Source organism: Ylistrum balloti, unplaced genomic scaffold (assembly GCF_031769215.1).
Source record: "Ylistrum balloti isolate Yb309-2 unplaced genomic scaffold, AGI_CSIRO_Ybal_v1 Utg370988, whole genome shotgun sequence".
Taxonomy (NCBI): domain Eukaryota; kingdom Metazoa; phylum Mollusca; class Bivalvia; order Pectinida; family Pectinidae; genus Ylistrum; species Ylistrum balloti.
In genome coordinates, this window is record NW_026782553.1 from 196,800 (window position 1) to 219,267 (window position 22,468).

Here is a 22,468-nt window from a genome sequence, read left to right on the forward strand (position 1 = left end):
CTATTCTTCCCACGGAGTCAAATCAATGCCGGGCAAATCTTTACACGGCATTCGGTCATTTCTGGAAAAAATACAAAAAAAAACAACATTAATACCACCAATAGCAAACATATCAACAATGACTGTACTCTTAAGGGAGGAAAAATTGTCAATTATTTCTGTTCTATTCACGTGCTTTTGAGTATTCAATTTACACCAGCTAACAGTCAACATTTCTTTTAAACACATAGACATCAACCTGGCAGATAGATAAAAATTTGCTTTGAAGTATCATTAATGGATAGCAATTTTTGGTTCACAAGACAATGCGGCGAGTAACAGCTTCGCCTCCAACAAAATAGTAATATATGCTAAAACACTGCAAGTTGAACCAAGCCTCAAGCAAGAATGTCAAGTGACTAGTAGTGTAGGAAATAGAGTCAAACGCCAAAATGTAGGTCAGATTAAAGCAATATCCCATTTGCTTTGTATGAAATTCCAGTGACAAGTTGTGTAGATGAAGACAATGGTAGAGTAACGACAGAATCTCGATTCCAAGATCTAACAAAGAGATTTTTGCTAGTACGTATGTTTGATAATGTGCACTTACGGGTCAGGAACCTTAAATGCATTCTCTTGTATAGTTTCAAGGTTGTAGTGTCGACAGACCAGTCCCGAGAGCTTGACTTTCTTGATCGATTCAACTTGATCTAAAAAGATACAAAGTGTGTAGCAAGATATGTTTATGTGTATTTATATTACATATCCTTAAAATAACAGATTTTATATCAAGACGGTATCTAAGGATTATGCTTCAGATTAATAGTTATATCACGTTTAAATATCATAGTTCAACAAGTCTTATGTTACACCACAAATGAAACATGAATGAAGATAAAGAAAGCACAGAAAGAATGAGCAGACTGAAAAAAAGGAAAGGGTAGAAAAATCCAAGATGTTACATTTAGAGTAGCAAAAGCAAAAAAAAAAAAAACATAATATGTAGGAGGCCACTTTAAGTCAACTCCTACGACTGTGCGGTGGAATAGAGCAGGCCGTATTATAAGGCATTTCTGATTAAAGCCATCCTCGGCATGAAGGGGATAGTTCAAAGTAAGTGATGCGTAGTGAGATCCGAAAATGAGCCACATAATTCGGTCGCTTAAGAGTAGATATAGGTGAACAATGTTCGGTTTGTTTTCATATCGCTTAACGTTCGATTATCATGTATGCTTATTGATGAGCTCTATGTTTGGAAGGCTGCAAAATGCAATATGTTCGTACAAGCTGGATATTGCGGAATCAAAATCGACTAGAATCGTGCTACAATAAAGGTAAACGTAATGCTAGACCAGGGCAAACTATTAGCAGAAGAAAGAATGACTGAAACCTTGAACCTTGACAAAATACAGTGAAAATAATACCAGATGCTGGTCCAAAGAAATTACCCATGCACATTGGTACGGGTGTCATATGTCGACGTACCTAAACTTCATCATCTGTAATATTTGGGTAACATGTTCAAAGGTAACGTTCATTGACTAATGCTTTGAACCACCAAAAGATAAACACCTGAAACAATCTAAAATTATTCGTGTTGTTCCAGCGTGGAAATGATACGGAAGGCCAAACTCAGTGAGTGAATGATTCTACAATGACGTTTAATGGTATAATGATATTGAAGGAATCATTTAGAACTTATCTTAAACACTTATATTGCAACCCATGTTCAGTCAGCCATGCGTGTTAGATAGTTGTAAACGAAAAAATCAAAGTATAAGATTAGCGCATTATAATGTTTAGATGGTGGCATTTCGATCAATTGTGATTTCGCTCCCTATGTTTCAAAATGTATATATTTAGCATCACTGATGATCCTTAAAGGACGAAACGGCTGAATGATGCTGTTTATTTGATAGGCTATTTATATATTGTGTCTAATTTAAATTCTGTACATGTGTCTGTCTTGCCTTACAGTTCAAGCAATACAGTGCATGTCTTGACTTAACCACTATTTTTTTCGAATAGTATTGTTCTTGTTGAAATAATAGTGTTGTGTCACATGACGATATCAATTTTCCGTCATGTTGATGTGGGTACCGTGTAACATTACGAGAAATATCATAAACTAAACAACAGTCGGTAATGGAAGATGTCTTATGTATTTCACATGACACTGCAAAAGAACTTTTCTAGTTATTCAGTAACTACTGTGCTACTGTGTCCGATACAGTATATATAGTATCTTATACATTTGGTCAGGTATGACATAAGGTCTACAGGTTTCTTGAGCCGATTAGATTGAAAACTGCTGAGGCTTAACAAAAATCATGCTAGGCAGATAAGTGTTTAGAGTATGTTCGGCCATTTTTTCCCTTGACATAAATTGACCTGTGTGGTTGTCTGTCAGAGGCTATGTGAAGAAAAAACGTACGAAAGTTGTGTGGATAAATCAAATAAACAGGGATGTGTTGCCATGAGAACGTGACATAACTTGACGAAGATTTTTTGGGCTGGTATCGTCGATTAAACAGAAGATGCTAACTCTTCTTGAACATCTTGTCTTATTCTCTTTGTACTTTTTCATGATTCTCATAGCAAATCTTTATTTTGATATAATTTGAACCATTATTATGTGGTATTTTCTTGGTGTTTGTCTAGGACTCATCCATCATGCTAAGGACACCAACATCGCTGTATTGAGGTTGAAAAGTGATATCTTCCGCAACAGCTAAACATGATTATGATATACATTTTGACTCTTGAACTGGTCGTGCAATTGCAAATCAGTTATATTTAAACATTGCACTGATTTTTAAAAAAAATAAAAGAGCATTTATCAACACAGCAGTTTAATATGACATTGATATCTTGTTAATTTATTTTTCAAGCAACTATGCAATTGTCAAATTTAAGCGTAGCAAAAGTTTTGTGTTTCGATATGCCTGGTATTCGCGTTCAGTGAATAAAAAAAATCAAACTCATTATTGTAGGAACCTTGTTTAGCTGTTGGTCAACCCTACAGTGCATTCTAGATTTGCCCACTGTTTATAAAACAAAGGAAAGTATTGTTTTATGAAGACATTGACAAACTAATCAGAGTCAGTTCCATGCAATCCATATATATCATACGTATGAATTCATATACATTATAGCCATAAGTTTGCCTTCATTAACTGTTACCCGAAAATCTAGCCGTATGATCTCACACTACTATTTACAGTATGGAAACTACAGATGACTTTTTCAATGAATTCTCCAACTAATGATTGTTGACTAAGATATACATGAATTAGCGTTAACAGTACTTGCATTAGGTCAATTAAAAGGTCAGTCAGTTCGTTGTCCTATTATATGGTGGATGAGATGTTCAGAGTATTAAATTTCATTTTAATGAGTCTATGCAAGCATCTATCAGTTGTTTAAGCATTCTTCGATACATCTTCATGTGTACATGACTGATGCCAAGAGGTAAATGCCCTGACAAGATTTTCAATTTTCAAGTGGTCATAGTGCTATTAATTGCTTTATATTAATTTCCATCCTTGTAAAATTATGTTTCACGTGGTAAATACTGGAAGGCCTATTTTGAAAAAAATTCTTCAACTCCTTCACCGTAAAATGCACTCACCCGATGTAAACATTCCTCTTTTCCTTCCTGATCTGTTCGGAAAGTCAGCGTTTTCGAACCAGAAACGATCGCCATCTCTTAGCCTCGTGAATTGCCTTTCGAAGATGCAAGCGAATGTTCTTCCTAAATGGGCGTCTTCTGTATGCTTCTCCGATAATGCGCCAATAAATAGGTCAATGTCTTCCACCGATCTTTCGTAAAAAAAAAAAAAAAAAAAAAACATGCATTGAAAACATCAGTGGATGCTATATCACCAAGCAAACTTAAAATATGTCATTACTAGAACAAAACATAATGCGCTTTTTTTAATTATTACTTCACAAAATCAACAATATTAAAACTGAATGTGTAGCAATTTCTAACTTACCCGTCAGGATATGCCAGTTTTAGTGCATCCACTGTGGGAGCTAGGTGATCGGTTAGGTCTCCCCAATCTCTAATTTTCCCCAAGCCACATTCCTCATGATAAGCCGCATATCCCCCTAAGCCATGTTCTCGACCTCTCTGAATATTTATCGATACCAGATCTAGTGGAATACCCATATTGGCAAAAAGGAAGTCCAGAAAATCTTGGTTGACAAATCTGAAAGTATATTTGTCTCTATGTATAATTCATTCTTTATTCGAGGTGTTAATAAATATTTTCATATCTGATATGTAATAAACCAACATTAAGAGCATTTCTGCTGAAATAGTGTGCCTTATTATATCTTAAATGAAATATGGTTCTGAAACTGAAGAAAATCACGAAACAAATACTTTCTAAAGAGGAATATATTGCATTCAAAAACATAACAGACGGATACAACTATTGAAATTGCCAGATAATATACCTATCGCTTTCCTGTCCTGGTGCAGATACCACCCATCGCATCACCTCTTCGATACTAAGAAAAGATAAGTAGGGATCCAGAAATGCTTCCCTGTTTAGTAGAATGTCTATAATCTCAAACTTCTCGTTCATACGGCCCATGTGTGCCGTTACCAAGCTATGTCCCATGCGAAGGGCTGCAGAGGCGAAAGCGTCCAAAATAGATGCCTGTATAGTTTCATCGTATTTATAGTTGTCTTTGAAGTGTTTGTCCATTTGATCTTCTCCGATGAGGAGAGGGAGCCACTCGTTGTAAGTGACGTGTTGTAGGATTGCACCAACAATCTTCCTTGCTTCTTGGTACAACTTTTCCGGGGACCAACCACAATTCATGATCGACAACCTCGTAACGAGATCATTGTGCACTCTCAAAAACAGAATGTGGAAAACAGTCAAATGTGCGATGTCGCTTGCTCTTCTATCACCTAAGGGAAAAAAAGAAAAAATTCTAGTGAAAAGTAAACCTTAAATATACCGCTACTTCTCAGAAAACCAATTACTATCGTCATTTATCTAGTATGCATTATATGTCCGGAACAAGTGAAATTTTCGAATTCTTGGAGATCACAACACCCTTTTTATCTCACTTATTCCGATGGTCCTGTGCGTTTGTCATACTTTGAGGTCTGTCGATCGTCAACTTGTAAACCGTCCATAAAATAGCGCTCATATATTATAGGTATGTAAAGCTCTAGCAACTTAATGCTAGGACAGAATTTGGCCAAACATTAAACAAAAGGTCAATTATGGGTACATTTTGAATGTCGTTGTGTTTCAGCAGCCAAACCAAAAGTTCGCCCTTTCTATGTATATATAGAACAAGCATCTACTGATTCAATCTAAACACTAAGCAACTTCGTTCTTTCATGAACTTGAAGAAGATCAAGTGTGAGTATACTTTCGAAATTGTTGATTTTCCGGAATTTGGTCAGACTTTATGCAAAGATGTATTTCTAGGTTCCAGACTCAAAGCCTTGTCGGCGGCGGCATTAATGTATTTTATACTACTATTTCTAGTTCCTAAATCATTACTGGTCATAAATGTTGACTAAACATTGTTAGCAGCATTCTTGGGGAAGGAAGATCAATTTTGTACAATTTGTGGGTTTTTCTCTACGTTTCAGGGTCCAAAAGGGCAAATTTCAAAATCCTTATTCTTTTGTAGGAATGAAGGGATTGGATCCCAATTTGAGTTGAAGAATGCTTATCACAGACTGTGTGGTCGCCTGGCGTGGGACGGGAGGGGGCCTATATGGGGCAATCGAGTAAAAGGTTTTAAACACTTCTACTCTGTTGGAATGTCTGGATCATGCCACGAATGATCTGATGAATCCTTTGGGGATCATTCGAATAACCAGTGCGTCTCGGCTTCTAGGGGAGAATATTATTTCATTTGTTGGAATGCTTTGAGTCTTTCCCATTTGTTAAAGAATATGATACACACGTACTTACATTCCGATCAGTACGTAAAGAATGCGATTCAATTTTGTATAAAAGTGGTAGATCTGACATGCATCGGACCACCAAGTCTGTGCCCAATAGAGTAATTGTTCAGAATACATTTGTTTAAATCCCAATGAAAGTATTTTTAGAATGGTTTATATAAAATAACAATACGGTGATATGTACTACTTGAGTCTTGCTGATCCTCAGGGACTGATGGCGCGGGCACATTGGGTAAAAGCAATTCAAGTTAAAAAAAAAAAGACCTTCTCAAAATTCAGACGCGATACTGACAAATACACGTTTGCTGTTACAATTTAAGCGTGGCATTTCCGTAGCATTTTCATGGTGTTTTCTTACCGCTTTATTATTATTGTTTAGCTCTATAAAACGTTAAAACAGAGGAGTAGTGTGAAAGAAGTGTTAGATATGGTCATTTTGGTCGAGTTGGTAAGACCGTATGATGACGACGCCGGAGACTTGGAGCTCTTTACAGGAATATGTATTTTTCTTATTTTTGTAGGTTGATCTCGACGCTGTCATTCCATACGATCATTGTCCATGTGGGTTAGATATATATACTATATACATGGCCAAAGGGCGTCATAATATTTTCACCTGAAACGCGTATTACTGCACACATCTCTCACAATACAAAATTCTGATTATAAGGATCAGGGTTACAAGAGCATTTTGTGTGCAAACATTGACTTTGGTATCAAACCTGTATAAAAAGACTAATAACTTAAGGTATTGTAGACAAATGAATATATATCTTAACTTTTACAAAGCATTTCAACAATATTTCACTTGACATTCCAACATTATTTTGAGTATTCCGTATTAAGGTATACTAATTATGAAATATTAAGCAAGAAATAACGTCAAAATCATCAAAGGAAAAATCAAGCATTGGACAAGACTATTTATTTGTATGTACCAAATACAGGTACTGGAGCACAGGTTCATGTTTACGAAATACGACTGAAAACAGCGCACTAAGATAAGGATATAAATAGCATTTGTAGTACGCGCAGATATTAAGATCGATGCATAGCGACACATGAACAATTGTTATTCTGCTTAAATGAAAAGACAAAGTTTGATTTGAAGCTTTGAAATTTCTTATTTTAAGGAGAAACTTATTAATAATATAGTACACAAAATTTCGTATGATAACTGATACTGGTCTATTTGGTGTCTTATTAATTGATATTGTGAGTGTTTTTATAAGTTTTTTTTTTTTTAATGGTTAAAGTTGCATTTAAATATAATTCATATATCTGCATTGTTTCTATTTTGGAACGAATTTGTAGTGCAGTTCTTCTGTTTATTAATTAAATTACAAAATTATGCCTGTAAACTTACCGGCCTTAGGGCAGTAATACGGAATTAGATCAAAGTTTTTCACACATGCACCTTCCTCTGCATCCTCAGGAGGGTATCCTGGCAATTTCTCAATCAGTCTGCCTGTATGTAGAAACCAATCTTCATGTTTTTGTAATTATTTGAAAAAAAAATCCGAATTATTCTGTGATCTTTATCCCAATGGAAGAATTCTTATATAGCATTGACTTTCCTTTGATTCACAGATGTTCAACGTGTCAGTATAATCGTATAAAACATATTTTTATTCATTTAAATTTCAAAATGATAAAACCCATGTCAGGATATTCATATCTTTATTTTAGCTCATCTGGTCCGAATGTCATTCAGCGGACTATTTCTCCACTCTTTATACCATCATATTCTCTTTTTCCGTGAGATATTTCTTTTTGTTAAAGTTAAAAGAGATATGCGGAAGACGAAATCATAAAAAATCAAGTATTTTTTGTTTGATGGTACAAAACTGTCTTCTTGAAATTGAAAGACGAGTACACCCGGTTTTCACCAGGTATGGATAATAGATAAGGACATGATATGTGAATACATGTGTTAAATATGTTGTGTAAACCTTCATGTGACGGTGCGCATGCGTTCTGCAATATATCATGATAAGAAAGGCTGCCGAAGGATTTATATTCACATTTTGAACTGTGCTTCCTGCGAAAATCCAATGAAACTGTACAATTACCTAATACATAATAGCTAATGCTTTACCTGTTTGGTGATCCCATATTTCTTCAGCACGCTCTGTTTCGCTTCCATAAACGTTGGAAGCGTCTAGAAATGCCGAGAGTTCATTTATCTGTGCTCTTCGACCTGTAATTTAGAAGTGAAATATTTATAAATGGTTAAGGGAGCGTAGTCACAGGCATATTTCTCCCAGAATAGTCGATATGATGTAAAGAGGAATGGTCAATTTGAAGGATGGGAAGAATGAAGTCATTAAGATGTTGTTAAGAAGCAGACGCCATAATTAACAGTAGTGGAATGCAGAGTTCGTGATTTATCACAGCAACTTGAAACATTCTCGTGGTGAGTTGAGAGGAATCTGCCTTGATTGATTCAACTCGCGACCCAAGAAGAACAGATTGATCATTATGTATGTAACATTAACGGGTGAACATTTGATAGCCCCAAACATCTTGAATCAATACAGAAAGGCTTAAAGTTCTTACTGAGTGTTTTGCTATTTTTAGTTATTAAATATTTCATATTATACAATAAAAGGCCAAGAAAATGCGAACGTCGAAATGCGTTTTATGATTTATTTTAAATATACACCTTTGACTCTTGCCGCCGCGATATGAGTAGCCCAAATATGTGACATCACAAGTTCTGCAAGTTCAACGCTGTCGAAACAATCTTATAGAATAAATGATGCCTGGAAGCGTCCATCTTACTGTATGCGATTGTCTGTACACACATGCACGTGCTATCTATCTGCATCATTTCAGTACTTATTATCTGACAAATCATTTTATACTTATATCAAAGTGTCTAGCTGACCGCGATACCAAGAATAATCATCCAAAGATGGCGAAATAGAATTCCCAAGGTTGTGCCTTTCACCAAATAGTAATACGAAGTTATCAAAAAGAATTCCTGACAGACATGCAGCGATGCGTAACAGGACATAGGGGAAACAGAACAAGTGCAGCGTTTAATTCCAGGAAGTTTACTGTTGTCATGTTAAGGTGAAAGTCAGAGCTCGATCTGGGCAAAAATTGTCGATCAGGTTAAATGATGTGGATAAGATACTTACCATGATGGAATTCGTTCCAGCATTTAATATCTGGAATTTACTGATAATATCAAGGATACGTCAGTCAAGGAAACAAAATGTAACACGTTGCCAAAACAAATTCTTTCACATTTTGTTATAAAAAATGAAAGGAAACAATTTCAAATGGAAATGGATTTATTTGTAAATGCTTAAAGTTTTGATGTTTTGAGAGATAAAATCGAAAACCACTTGCTTGCCAATATAATCTGAAGGTTATATTTTCATGTCATAAAAAAGACGAAAAGATAAATATGCATTGATTATCTTGAATACCCGTATTGAAATCTTATAGTTTTGATTTATGCCAATTAAGTACAAGTATATTTTGTTGTATTGTCATTTGTTTGATTGATTGGGTATGCTTATTTTTACCTGAATAGTACATAAAATAATTGAAATTAATCATTTAAGCGGACAGAATGTGAGAGATGGTCAATCATTATGCAAGTTTTCTCCAAAGCATGTCTGATAAAGTTTATTCAATGCACTTATTCTCAATCAAAAAGGCGTCATGGAAAATGGTGCAACTTCCAATTAACTTGTGACCGTCATATATATATATAAAGAAATAAGAAAATAATGCAAATTATAAGAATATGTTTAAGATGATATGAAACATACCGAGTGGTACATAATTAAAAAGATAATTTATAACACATCAGATATAGGTCTTACGCACACGGCACAAATTGACCACTGGACTTTTTTTATCAATAATTCCAGTTCCATATCATCGGATCATCGAACAGAAGAAATGAATGTAAGCAGTTTACAGAAACGAAAATATAATCAAAATAAACAAATATGAAATAACCTCTCTTCATTGGTGCAGCCCTTAGCACTCCCTTAACACTGTCTTATTTCACCTTAAGTTCCAAATTATGTCCCCTTGCTTAAACATGCCGAAGACTACAGATAAGTTAGTAATGAAAAGTACCCGCTGTTCCATGTGAATATGTTATAAGAGTCTTATCTATAGCTATATCTAAATCACATCAAGTGGTTAAGGCCTTGGAACAACTTTATCATTAATCCTCCACCTAGGTCGAGGCCTACTTAAGACAGTCGCCAAGTCCTGTCTTGTCTGCAGTACAGTGGGATTTTTTTCTCCGAAAACACCGGCTTTCATCCACCAAGGGAACCTGGCATGTCTTAAATGACCCCGGGTGTTGATACAACATAAAGCAACGAAAAACTAGCCTACCATCAGCAGCCATGTAGTTCAAATGGTCAATTATTTTAAAGTATTATATAAACGTATTATCTTGTCCTTCGTCGTGCACGATCTGTTTCTAGGTCGAATTGCAAACCTGCGGCCATTTTAAATTTTGATTGCTATTCATTCTTGAAGTAGTGATTGTTTTCCCATGTTTCATATGTAGGTTTCCTTGTATTCAAATAGGAGGTGATCGTAGAATCAAAATGGTCAACAAGTTTTCCTTGTTTATTGACCATATCCATAATTAATTCATCTGTCAGTTCAAAATGAAAGTGAAATAGGAAAAATAGGAAAAGATCCAACTTATAAAGAATTATACTGTTTCCGGCTCAAAACGACTATTGTCAATCGGACACTTTCCATGGATGATAGGGTCACCTACGAACGTTTTCAAATCATCTTCCTGACGAACAAGGGATAGGGGAAGGCACCCTATCCGATCCCATTACATAAAGATTTAGTAGATTGATTGCTGCAATCAACAGTAATTGCTTATGGGAAAAAATGCTAGTTTGCCTCCCTGTGTTTTAGTTTTGGTGGAAACCATCAAACAGGGAGATGTACTTATAGGTGCATTATACATATTCTTTACCGCACGGTGATGGCAAGGACCTTCATCGTGAAATCGGGAGGCTCGTAGGAAATAATGTCTACATGGGAAGGTGTCATTGCCCCATATTAAACGACAGCCCACATTCCCACGTACAAATAATGACTTTATCATTCTTGCCAGTAACTCATTTTAGCTGAATTGCAAGCAAAATACATCAAGTACTCTGATACCTTGGTTTCACTCCTTCTGGAAAAAGGAAGCATGCAATTTCGAGCTTTGCCGGAAGCTCAAATGTATCGTGTTACCCCTTATGACTATGCGCTTGATATGACTGTTATCCAACTCTACTATATGATTAATATAACCGTTAAGAATTGAAACCAATAAAGGACTTCAAGTATGCTTTGCATTGTTACCTGGCTCTCCGAAATCTTCTAAGATTCCAGCTGACCGGACACATTCCATGCATGTTCGATTCGGTAAAAATGCCGTGTCATTAGCAGGAATTTCAATATCAACACACTGAGGTCTGTAAATGAAAACGAGAATCTTTAAATATACAGATTGTTCCTCGTAGTCAAAATGAAATCGGTGCTTAACCTGTCCCTTTCTTTGTTAAACCTGTTGACAGGCATACATTTAGAATTTACAATAGTGCGGAAGGTTGGCGAATGTACCTGCAGGACACGCTTATGGGTAGTTAAATTGGAATTGTAACCTCTGCCTATGTCTGTCCTTGATAATTGTAAGGTCAGTAAATTAAATAACAATGCCCCAATGATTAATGACATGAAATTACGTCTGTCCATTTGGCAAACGTCAATTCTTTACATTGCTTTACGGTCTAGTAACATATACATTTTGCTGTCAGACTCTTTTGTGAAGCCTGCCGAAGTTTGCAAACGAAATAATGATTTTGGTCTATATTCACGGTAACATGGGCCAAATTTGTTTTACAAAAATAAAACGAAGTCGACTGATTAACTTACAGGTTAAGGATCTTGTTTTGTTTCTGTTTATCCCTTAGTGATGGTCATAACACTTATTTTGATGAATGAAATGGCATAAAATCACGTTCCCGGAGATGAAGCTCGAATATTTGTGAAGAAAAGTGACTGTGACCAATCATCATCGTCGCAGAGTTTTTCCCCATTACCTCATCCATTCGGCCCTCTCCCGTGGGTAGAGGAATTACGGGAACTTAGTAAATTCGTAAAATTGTTTCCAACTAGATCTAAAGCATCCATTGATGAAGGTATCTCGATTTTCTGTATATTGTAAGTCTCACCCTCTCGAGTTTCGTTGCAAAAAATTGTTGAAAATTTTCTCGAATGAAGGCAACGCAATATGAGAAATAGAGGCAGGAGTTTGAAGAAATGATGTTTTACTTGGATGAAGATATCCTGTTTAAAAAATGTTACAAGCTGTGTAAAGAGGTACGTTTTTATATGCAACGGTTTGTACCAATATACTTCCTTACACGGGCAGAAGCTGAAAACCCACGAAGTTCTATGAGATACACTAGACAGAAAATCTTCATTTAAAAAAAATGCTTTTATCCTAGGTACACAGAATGATTAAAATCACACACATACATACCTTTGTCTTCGTTCATTTTCCGGCAATGTGCAACATTCGATTGCAGCGCCTGCATAACCTGATTAAAAACAAAAGTTAATGACTAAATATGTGAATCAAGCCATTGATCAGTTTTCAGCTTTAATGATTGCAAGGTTACCATTAACACAAAATAGCTTATTTCAGCGTTTCCAGAGCAAATCATCAAATTATTTTAAGATAACCTAATTAATATTCTATCTAACCACTACCTCTTTTCTATCTATCCTATCAACTATTACCTCTAAACATAAAGCTGAACGTATATAACATTGTTCTTTTTTTAATAAGCAATAGTTTCATTTTGTATCAACTTAACAGTAGATATATAACAATTCTAGATTAAAAATTAATGATATGACATTTTATTTGAATTAATGATTATCTGACCCCTAAGATCATGACGATATATGTCATCAAATCGCATTTATCGTATGTCGTGTATATATGTCACATTTTCGACACCTATTTTTTGTCGTATTTGGTCATCGTTTAGGCAAGGGAGATAAAATTTGGGGAAAGGATCTGGTCAGTTTTGTAGCAAAAATAAACAAATTATATGGTTGATGTTTATAAACTGTGCACAATGTGATCGGAAAACTGGAGGCAATGTTGAGTAGCTGTATTTTCACCTATAACAAAGGAAATCAAATTACGCCTAATGCAACTTCAAGTCACATTTTTTACCGCCAGTCAAAGCATATGAGAGATATTCGTAACCTTTTTAAAGATGCCCTACTCTCGAAAGCTTCAAAGAATTCAGTTTGTGCTGTTTTTAATGCTGAACTGTAACTCGGATCCATATCTTTTATCAATTTGTCCTGGATATCCGCATTATTATCTTGGTTATATTACGATTGTTGACACAGGTACATGTGAACGTTCTCCATGGAACTGAGTAACCAAGGCTATCAAGTGTATCGCAAAAATGGAATTATGTGTCTGCCTGCTTCACTCATGTTTACATATTAGATATGGTCAGTTAAAGTAACACTTTGACGTCAAATGTACCACCTGACCGGTCTCCTCTTTAATTTCTCTTAATCAGGCGAAAAAAGCCGCGATGCCTAGAAAGAGACATCGGGAAATATTTAAGAGCACACATATCAGTGGTAAAGTCACTTTGATTATGATTCAACAGAATTTAAGAAATCATGAGCAAACCCATTGTAATTTAAAAAGGAACAATTTGTATCTGAATACCACCGATCTAGTCGAGTTATCGACAATATGCACACGTTCCTGGAATGTTTATTTGTAATGAAAATTAGTTCAATCATGTTGTAATTGTTTTACGTTTTTCATAATAATATAAAGTAGGTAGAACGAGGATAGATTACTGACAAAATCAACACGCATTTGACAGATATAACGTGGTACAATGTACCTATGGCAACTGTCTTATTAACGAGAATATATTATCATTGTCAAAACTTTCGATAGTTCGTTTAGTCACCCGAGGTTGCGGGCAATGACCGACTGTTTATAAAACGAGGATTCCCCATGCAAACGATACTTCATTTCGAATTGGAACAGAATCCTTATAATAATTTCCCTTACCCATGCGGCTCCAACCCCCAGTTTTAACCAAAATGATTCCCCGTCACTCATAGAATGATTGTATCCAATGAGAGACACACTGTCGTCGGTTCGGACCAGACATCTAAGATAAAAATGAAATCAATATAAACTTACCAGCTGATAATGGTGTTTCAGTTAAGTCATGATCTATGAATTGACCCCATCCGGTAAGTGCAACTGTCCTGACGTTGTCCAGCGGAGTATTTGCTAAGTCTGGCAAGTACCTAGCCATCACGTTACTCACATATCTGGCCGATGGCAGATCATCACCATTTGCTGCCTTCCGAGGTGCGTACAAACCTTTTTTTAAAGATAGTGCAGTTATGACGAATGAAAGCAGTCTACCTTCCAAATTTGAACAAATCAACAAAAGAGTTGAATGGATTTACCTCCCTTTCCAATAAAGATAAGAATGAAGAAAGGTCAAAGTTTGTGTTCATCGTATTACTGATTTACTCGAGTTACAACACAAAATTTCACACTATCGTTCCTTGATATAGACAAGAATGTTTTCACGTACAATTCAATATCCCCAGACGTAAACAAATCGTTCATGCAGTTCAAATAGTAGTCTTAAGCCATGTATGATTGTCTTTTTTATAGATGAGTTTTTACCACACCTTGTATTACATTTTAATCCCATCTCATTATCAGTTGATCGTTTGTAGTAAGTGTATGTTTTTTAATAATATTCGGATAGACAAAGGGGTTAATTGTTTAAAAATACTGACAGCAAACCCTTGAAATGATCATTGTCAAAGGATGGTTTTATTTTATCTTTTTCGGGCATTGTCAGAGTTAGTTTTGGAATATTCAATGCTTTGAGGACATTTAGCCTACATGTATGAACTTTTTATAAACAAGGTTGTTAATCAACAGGAATTGACAGTTGTGAATTATAAATGCGCTTCTTCCGATCTAACTAGTGGTCCGGAAGGCATAATATTATTGTGGCATTACGGCCTTGTAGGCAAGTCCACATCACTTGCTCGAGCAGTTTGGGTTCAGAATAAATAATTATGCGTAATTAAAAAAACTGGTGCATTCAATTTTACCGTGTCGGTCACTAAAAGCCTCCGGTATCATTCGGACTCGTGCAGTTAAAGCCTTTCCCCAATCAAAATGGTTGAGGTTGTTGCACGATCCATCAATTGATCGGTATTCAGCATCTTGTTCCGCTGTGGTACATGTAGTTTTAGATTCATATTCTTCAAATTGTGCTCTCCATTCACTCAGAATTGCACTATAACGGTTCTTCTTTAGCAAATCGTCGAGGGGGACTCCAAGCCTATTAAAAGGAAACACTGATGAGTCAGAATGAAAAAGGAATGACGTTTTCGATATACAAGGCTTATATTTGACAAACAGCATTACTTTAAACATATCTGGGTTGATGGAAGACGACATATTTTAATTCAAACAAAGAAAGCATTACAAAACTGTCAAATAATACGGAATATATACGCATTTCGTCCTTGTAATATTCATCAGATATTTTAAGATATCAAAGAAAGGAAAGAATGCAGCAGTATTGTTGAAAAACAGTTCATTGAAATCTCAAGAATTATAATGCTGATGTGTAAAAGAAACGATAATATTCAAACCTCTAAAGCGCGACCAATTAAGATATACAAAAACATGACAATTTTATAACCCCATACATCAATGGCAATCGTTAATCTAACCAAAGCAATTTAATTTCACCTATTACTTTAAATTGAAAATGGTGACAGTATAATTACTTAATTAAATCTTAAGTAAAATGAAAAAGCACAAATACATACAAACTTTTCAATGAAAGAATGCCACATTAGTAGTGTATGCACAGGTACAAGATCCGTGTTGTTAATACACACTTACACAAATAAAGGTAAGTAACTCTATCGGCCTAATGGAACGGCCCAATTTTGAGAACATTTGGATGGTCACTAAACCGTTCGAGATATCTCGCTGATATACGAGGATAGTACATGTGGTTCATGTGTTATACAATATATGTCTTACTGGTCTAGTATATATTCCAATGCAACGAGCGCAACGGTCGTATGGTTGTCTATTTCCTCGGCATGAGTTGGAGTATAGTCCGTGTATGCTATAGCGGCTGTAGCATCCGAGCCTGCGATCTTGTCGATTCCTGAAACGAATTTGACATCATAGCGATAACATCCATCAGTACAGACAGCGCACCACGTAGTCACGTTAAGACAACAGATTATTTGATTCCTTAGGGTTCGACTGATCAAAACCAACGTTATTCGACAGATTGGTTTTTACCTCATATTGAAGGCCTCACCTTTTACTAATTCTCTAATTGCAAAACTAGAAGGATGTGACTAAATTTAGGACCTTCGTGTCCTTTCTTCATATTAAATGAAACAGGAAAACACACAAGTCAATGGCTCCTGTCAACGCAAGTTGATACATTATAGACAAAAACAAGAGGCCAAAGGGGCATGCGAAGCTCACCTAGCTTATATATCTATGCAGTCGTTTACAAAGAATTTCAATTATGACAAATAGTTTCTGAAATAATTTCGCTCTTGGATCGAAGTCTTTAATGAAAATCACTTCAGGCCAAATTTGGTAAATATCCATGTACGGTAGAAGGATTTTCAGGGAATTTCCTCTTGGACCTTGTCAGGCTAGTTGATACAAAAAAAAAGTTTTCTTGACGGAATCAAGGCATTCCCACTATTCCACTATTTGACTCCACCCAGAGGACCGAGACCAACCTTCATTTCTCCTATTGCGCCTCGCTACTGGGAGACGAGACCCGTCCTTTACACAAAATTATTTTTTATCCAAGAATGCTTCAGACCAAATTTTGGCAAAATCGAACAATCCCCACAGAAGAAGAATGAATTTGAAGAACTTGCTACATTTCCCCTTTTGGGACCCATCACTCAGTCCCCTTTTGTTTTGCCATACCCAATGAGGCATTTGACTAAATTTGGTCAAAATCAGTCAAACAATTTATGACTAGTTGCGATTTTAGTAAAGAGCTGATTAATGACGGATTGTATTAATGGATTGTAACTCGTATCAATTCGGTTAAATTAGAAATGTATCAACACATTGATATATAGCTATACAGTACGTTATCACCTGTTAATTATTACACATACAGTATAATTATTTTTAACAAAGGAATTACTCAGAGTAGAGAGGCACTTCGTATGTGATACAGATTGATGCATGTGTGTGATAAGACTTTTCATCTTGTCCAAAAGGTGTCAGTCATGGAACCTTCAGTTTTTCCATGACATGTACAAGGAGTGCAGAGAATAAATTAAATTTCCTGTAGACAAAAAAACAATAGATTTGCCTGAGAGCGAAGAAAATCCCACGTAAACATTGTGCGAAGTTTTCAAAGAAGTAACACCACTGAATACTGGCTCATCATATTTCAGTATTACAGTAATGAAGATTTCCTTTTAATGTTAATGATACGGACCTCATTCGTTTATACTGGATTCCTAAACTTCACAAGAATCCATATTTACAACGTTTTATAACTAGCTCGTCTAGCTGTTCAACAACACCTTTGTCAAAAAAACTCACTACCACTGTACCGCTATCTATAAAATATGGGTTACAGTCTTATTGTGATACTGTCTGCTCAAGAAGTGGAGTAAATAGTGTGTGAAGTTTTTAAAGACCCCAAACGAGTTTTTGACCAGTCTTCTACACCCTCTTCTAAAAACATTTCTCGATAAGAACATTTCAGTTTTCACTCTCTCCACTACAATACCCAGTTCTGAATTGTAAAACGTATTCGTTCGCTCATTATAAAACCTGTCTTCACCAATAAATGTGAACGACAGTTCAAATATATGACGCGTGTTTCGTGAAAAATACGTCCTAATCAAAGAAGAGACATACGGGGGATGAAGTCATTAAAATGATCGAGTTTCTGATCGACAACTTCTTCGACGAGTGGTAAGACCACTCTTCTACAGCCTCCTATCTCGATCTTTTCCTACAACGGAGCAAACTCTGACAGCTTTCTTCCAGGCTGTATGAGAAACGTGATGATATCAATTTCCTCATTGTAAATGTATTGCTTCTTGATAGCAATATCATCACCAACCTATATTGTTTACCTGTAGCAGTTAATGCGATATCCATGTACCCATTTTCTCGATTTTCGTACAAAAAGTCGTCCAATTACAGATAAACTCGTAACATTGGGTTTCAAAAGATGCAGCTTGATGAAAAGTATGGATCATCATGCTGATCTTATTGAGAAAAAATTAACTTTTACTGCAATATGATGACGGGTTTGTTGGTATTTTCTTGGAGGTTTTTTATTTTCTTGTTTTTGTTCATTCTTTTTTTTTTTTTTTTTTTAACCGCCGGAAATATCTTCCGTTTTAAGATGGGTCAAACACGAGCTGAATACAGCATCTATATGCGATTAAACAAACAAAAAAATGAAAACAAACAAACAAAATTAATAAATAGCCAAATCACATACCTTGGTAGTAATATTGTTGTTTTAATGCGTAGTCCTTTTCCAAAACCATTTCTCCTGAGCGTTTTCCTGTTGCTACTAAGTTGGCTGCGTCGAAGCCCATTCGCTTCTCATCTTCCAATATATCCAGGATTCGTTCAGCCAATTCAAGCTCCACCTCTCTTTCATGCGGGCTATTTGCGGCGACACTTGCAATAACGCAAGCGATTGCCACCATCAACAGGCAAATATTGATAGACATCATCCTTGATTAAAATAAAAAAAAATGTTACTAGAATAATTCAAACGTTACAGGTTGTTACACGGGAGACCTACCCGGTACTGAAGTTACAGGTTGTTTGTTACACGGGAGACCTACCCGGTACTGAAGTTACAAGTTGTTTGTCACACGATAGAACTACCCGGTACTGAAGTTACAGGTTGTTTGTTACACGGGAGACTTACCCGGTACTGAAGTTACAGGTTGTTTGTTACACGGGAGACCTACCCGGTACTGAAGTTACAGGTTGTTTGTTACACGGGAGACCTACCCGGTACTGAAGTTACAGGTTGTTTGTTACACGATAGAACTACCCGGTACTGAAGTTACAGGTTGTTTGTTACACGGGAGACCTACCCGGTACTGAAGTTACAGGTTGTTTGTTACACGGGAGACCTACCCGGTACTGAAGTTACAGGTTGTTTGTTACACGGGAGACCTAGTCAGTGCTGAAGTTACAGGTTGTTTGTTACACGGGAGACCTAGCCAGTGCTGAAGTTACAGGTTGTTTGTTACACGGGAGACTTAGGCGGTAGGAATCCGGACCTGTCACGTAAACGTATATACCCGTATATTGGTATTTTATCGTTGCCCGTGGCATACTACTCGTTATTCTCTGAAGTGTGATGGTATACATTCGGAATAATGTAGGATCTAGTGCTATTTCGAAAACTGTCGAATTGGAAATTATCTTTTATAATTACTTATCAATCTTTATAGGCATCTGATTGTTAATTAGACGCTGCTACGCAAATTTTTTTCTGTAATATTAGCCAACCATTTGCTACCAAACCACACAAATGTGCTATCCTATCACATAATTGTGCGCTACGTATAATAAAGTGCGATTGCGTAACTTAACTGATTATGCATTCATGAAATCATACTTCATTCTCCATTTCACTGGTTTGTTTTTCGTGGCGATTTATAAAAACAGTATTAGCATGTGGGAACTTCTAGGGCATGTGTGCAACTCCAGCGTATGTTTGTTCAGATGGATGTTGTAAACAGTAATTTATAATTGTTTAAGAAAGACATGACCAGTATTGTACATGTCGCAGCCCTAATAAACGTATCATTTAAAATGTTCATCCACGAGGTGAGCTCCCTTTGCCCGTAAAACACGGAGCCGCGCTACTGTTATAAATGAGCGACTTGTAGAATCTAATATCCTTCCATATCACATGATTTTACTGTTAGACAAGAGTGTGAATGTAACTTACAATGTCTCTTAGCCGTCACATTAAGAATGACAATTTTATCTTCAGCTTTAAATGTGTCCTTTGTGTTTGATATGGACTAATTAGTAAGTTCAAATTAAGATGATAGCCTACACACATAGATATTTTTATTACATTATAATATTTGTTTAGTATTCATCGGTGTTTTAACCCCATATTTTTGCCTTTGTTTTGATATAACGTCTTTAATTATCATTTATTAAATTGGATGATTTGATTAATCAGCCCCGTATACCACTCGCATCAAAATATTACATGCTTTTCAAATTCAAATATGACTGAAGACAGATAATACACTTGAGACTAGGATTTATGGTGAGGGCATCATTTTCTGTTGTTTGGTTAATAGGAATATGACCGACCTTGCAAACATACAAGGGATTGCACATAACATGCACCTTTTCAAAATTAAAGTGAGATAAAGTAGAGCTAAACAATGCATTAAAATGCAGCATACAGCTGTTTCGTCTTTCTAGGACTCCTCAGTCATGCTAAAATTCTTAAGTCTAGGAAGCGACTAAGGGCAATCCAAAGTGATCAAAAGAAATGTCAAAAGCAGCTTATAATTAGAAAAATTTAATATTTTTTTTTTTTTTACACCAGATGATATCAGAAATGCGTCAAGTACATGTGTATTTTCTTAACCGTGTCACTGTTCGAATGAATTAAAACGTGGCAAGCAGGATACGGCAAACCTCGGGGATTTGACGTTTACCAGCAGTGTCTACAACTTGCTATGTTAACGATTGTACAAAACACACCTTTCATGATTTAGATATACATTTGAAATTAGACAGAGTAGAATTAAACTTGATAATACAGCTGTCTTAACTGCAAATATTGCCTTATAACTTCGCGATGAGCTCCAGAGTAATTTTCGTAATATTTGTAATTGTCACCTACATACAACCAAACGGTCATTCGATACTGCCAAGTGAATAACAAGCGAATAACATCTTTCCAAATAAATTGAACAAGAATTTATATCAATGTTGTGCATTCCGACGTATTAACATTAGCATTAGCATAAAACTGCTGTCTCGTTTTTCTAGAATTTGTCTCTGATGTCACGGGCCTAAGTTTTTCAAGTCATTAGTACTGGCTCTAAACTAAATACTAATGCCATAAAATTACATAAAAATATGGGTGATAGATTGTATAAAAGTCAGAAGCAATGATAAATAGAAATGCTTTGAAGCAGCAATAAAAACGTTTGAACGTCCGATTATTTGAAACATTCACTTTTAAATAAACCCCAATAAATGATATAAATAATGACTTACCTGAGCACCGATGTCTTCAGACCCTGCGCCGGGATAGTCAGAGTTTTTAGCTGTCATCCATGTATTTATACTGACAAAATCTCAGATTAATCAACTATGAACATTGTAACCACGCCCTTATAGAGTCATTGGCTGCTAAGACCCCATGAGGTCACAGTTGAAAGAACTGAAGATCAAAATTCAAATCCACATACATGTTTTAGATAAACCACTAATTGCATGTTTATGCACTCTAAAATATTGATGATTACAAGAATGAAATGAGCATTTCCTTCGTTTTGCTTTATTTGGTTTTTCGTTTTTACCACAGCAAATTGACTATAACTAATAGCAATACCATAATATAATATAAATCCTCTCCGGGTTTAGATATCTCATGGACTGTTTATTTCGTCACTACATGTTACTCAGGAACAACTCTTATATTAGAAACCTCTTCGAACAGTATTTAGGACATTTAGCAAACCTAAGAACAGTTAACAAAACGTACACAAGTGAATAGAACCTTTTAATACAAATTTAGACACATTCGAGCGAAGTCATGAATCGAACTGCATCATACTCCTGCTTCGTCCTCTTACGGCTCGTTAGTAATAAGTTTTAAGACAAAGATTGTACAAAAAACACGCACGCGAATATCACCTTTTGATATGAATTTAGAGTTAGATGCAATGGAGCCAAACAATACATTAAACTGCATCATACAGCTGTTTCCTCCTTCTAGGACTTGTCAGTGATGCCAAGGTCCTAAATTCAGAAGCCTGTGTTACAATCCAGACATACTATCCAACGTGATCTAAAGAATGATCGAAATATATATTGGGCGGTGAATTAGTCCCGTAAAGTCATAGATTTCGTTGTTGGTTTTTGGGTTATATATATATGTGTGTGTGTAACTGATACTTTTGGAAGCACTTGAAATGAATTGTAAATGTACATTTTCTAAAGGTGCATCAGGGTGACTAAAACCCAACATAGTCTTCAACAAGCAAATATTGTTGTGATGCGTATTAACAATTTACATTGTTTGTTTGGTTTGTTTTTCAGCCAAGGTCATATGAAAACGTTGTCTGCATGATAGTGTTATGTACCTTGCACAGCTCCTATGGTTGATGAAATGTGAGATTCAAGGGCTGCAAATAGACGAG

General features: G+C 35.8%; 1 protein-coding gene across 1 annotated transcript; it reads right to left on the bottom strand.

Moving 5' to 3' along the window:
* LOC132559869 (peroxidasin-like) lies at window positions 1-18,781 on the bottom strand. Its single transcript, XM_060224500.1, has 13 exons — window positions 18,541-18,781; window positions 16,068-16,197; window positions 15,119-15,351; window positions 14,178-14,363; window positions 12,465-12,522; window positions 11,282-11,394; window positions 8,025-8,126; window positions 7,293-7,394; window positions 4,444-4,906; window positions 3,978-4,193; window positions 3,611-3,801; window positions 590-689; window positions 1-61 (listed from the first exon to the last, which is right to left on the bottom strand). The coding sequence occupies exons 1-13, from the start codon at window positions 18,779-18,781 to the stop codon at window positions 1-3; spliced, it is 2,196 nt and encodes a 731-aa protein (XP_060080483.1).
* Window positions 18,782-22,468: the final 3,687 nt, after the last annotated feature.

Bases quoted from the DNA above. Each gene is read 5' to 3' on its own strand.
- LOC132559869 (XM_060224500.1), bottom strand. From the start codon at position 18,781: ATGATGTCTATCAATATTTGCCTGTTGATGGTGGCAATCGCTTGCGTT. The intron at 4,194-4,443 runs GTATATTATCTG...ATATACTTTCAG, and splicing joins CCAGGACAGGAAAGCGATAG to ATTTGTCAACCAAGATTTTC. The intron at 690-3,610 runs GTGAGTGCATTT...GTATCTTTTTAG, and splicing joins AAGAGGAATGTTTACATCGG to ATCAAGTTGAATCGATCAAG.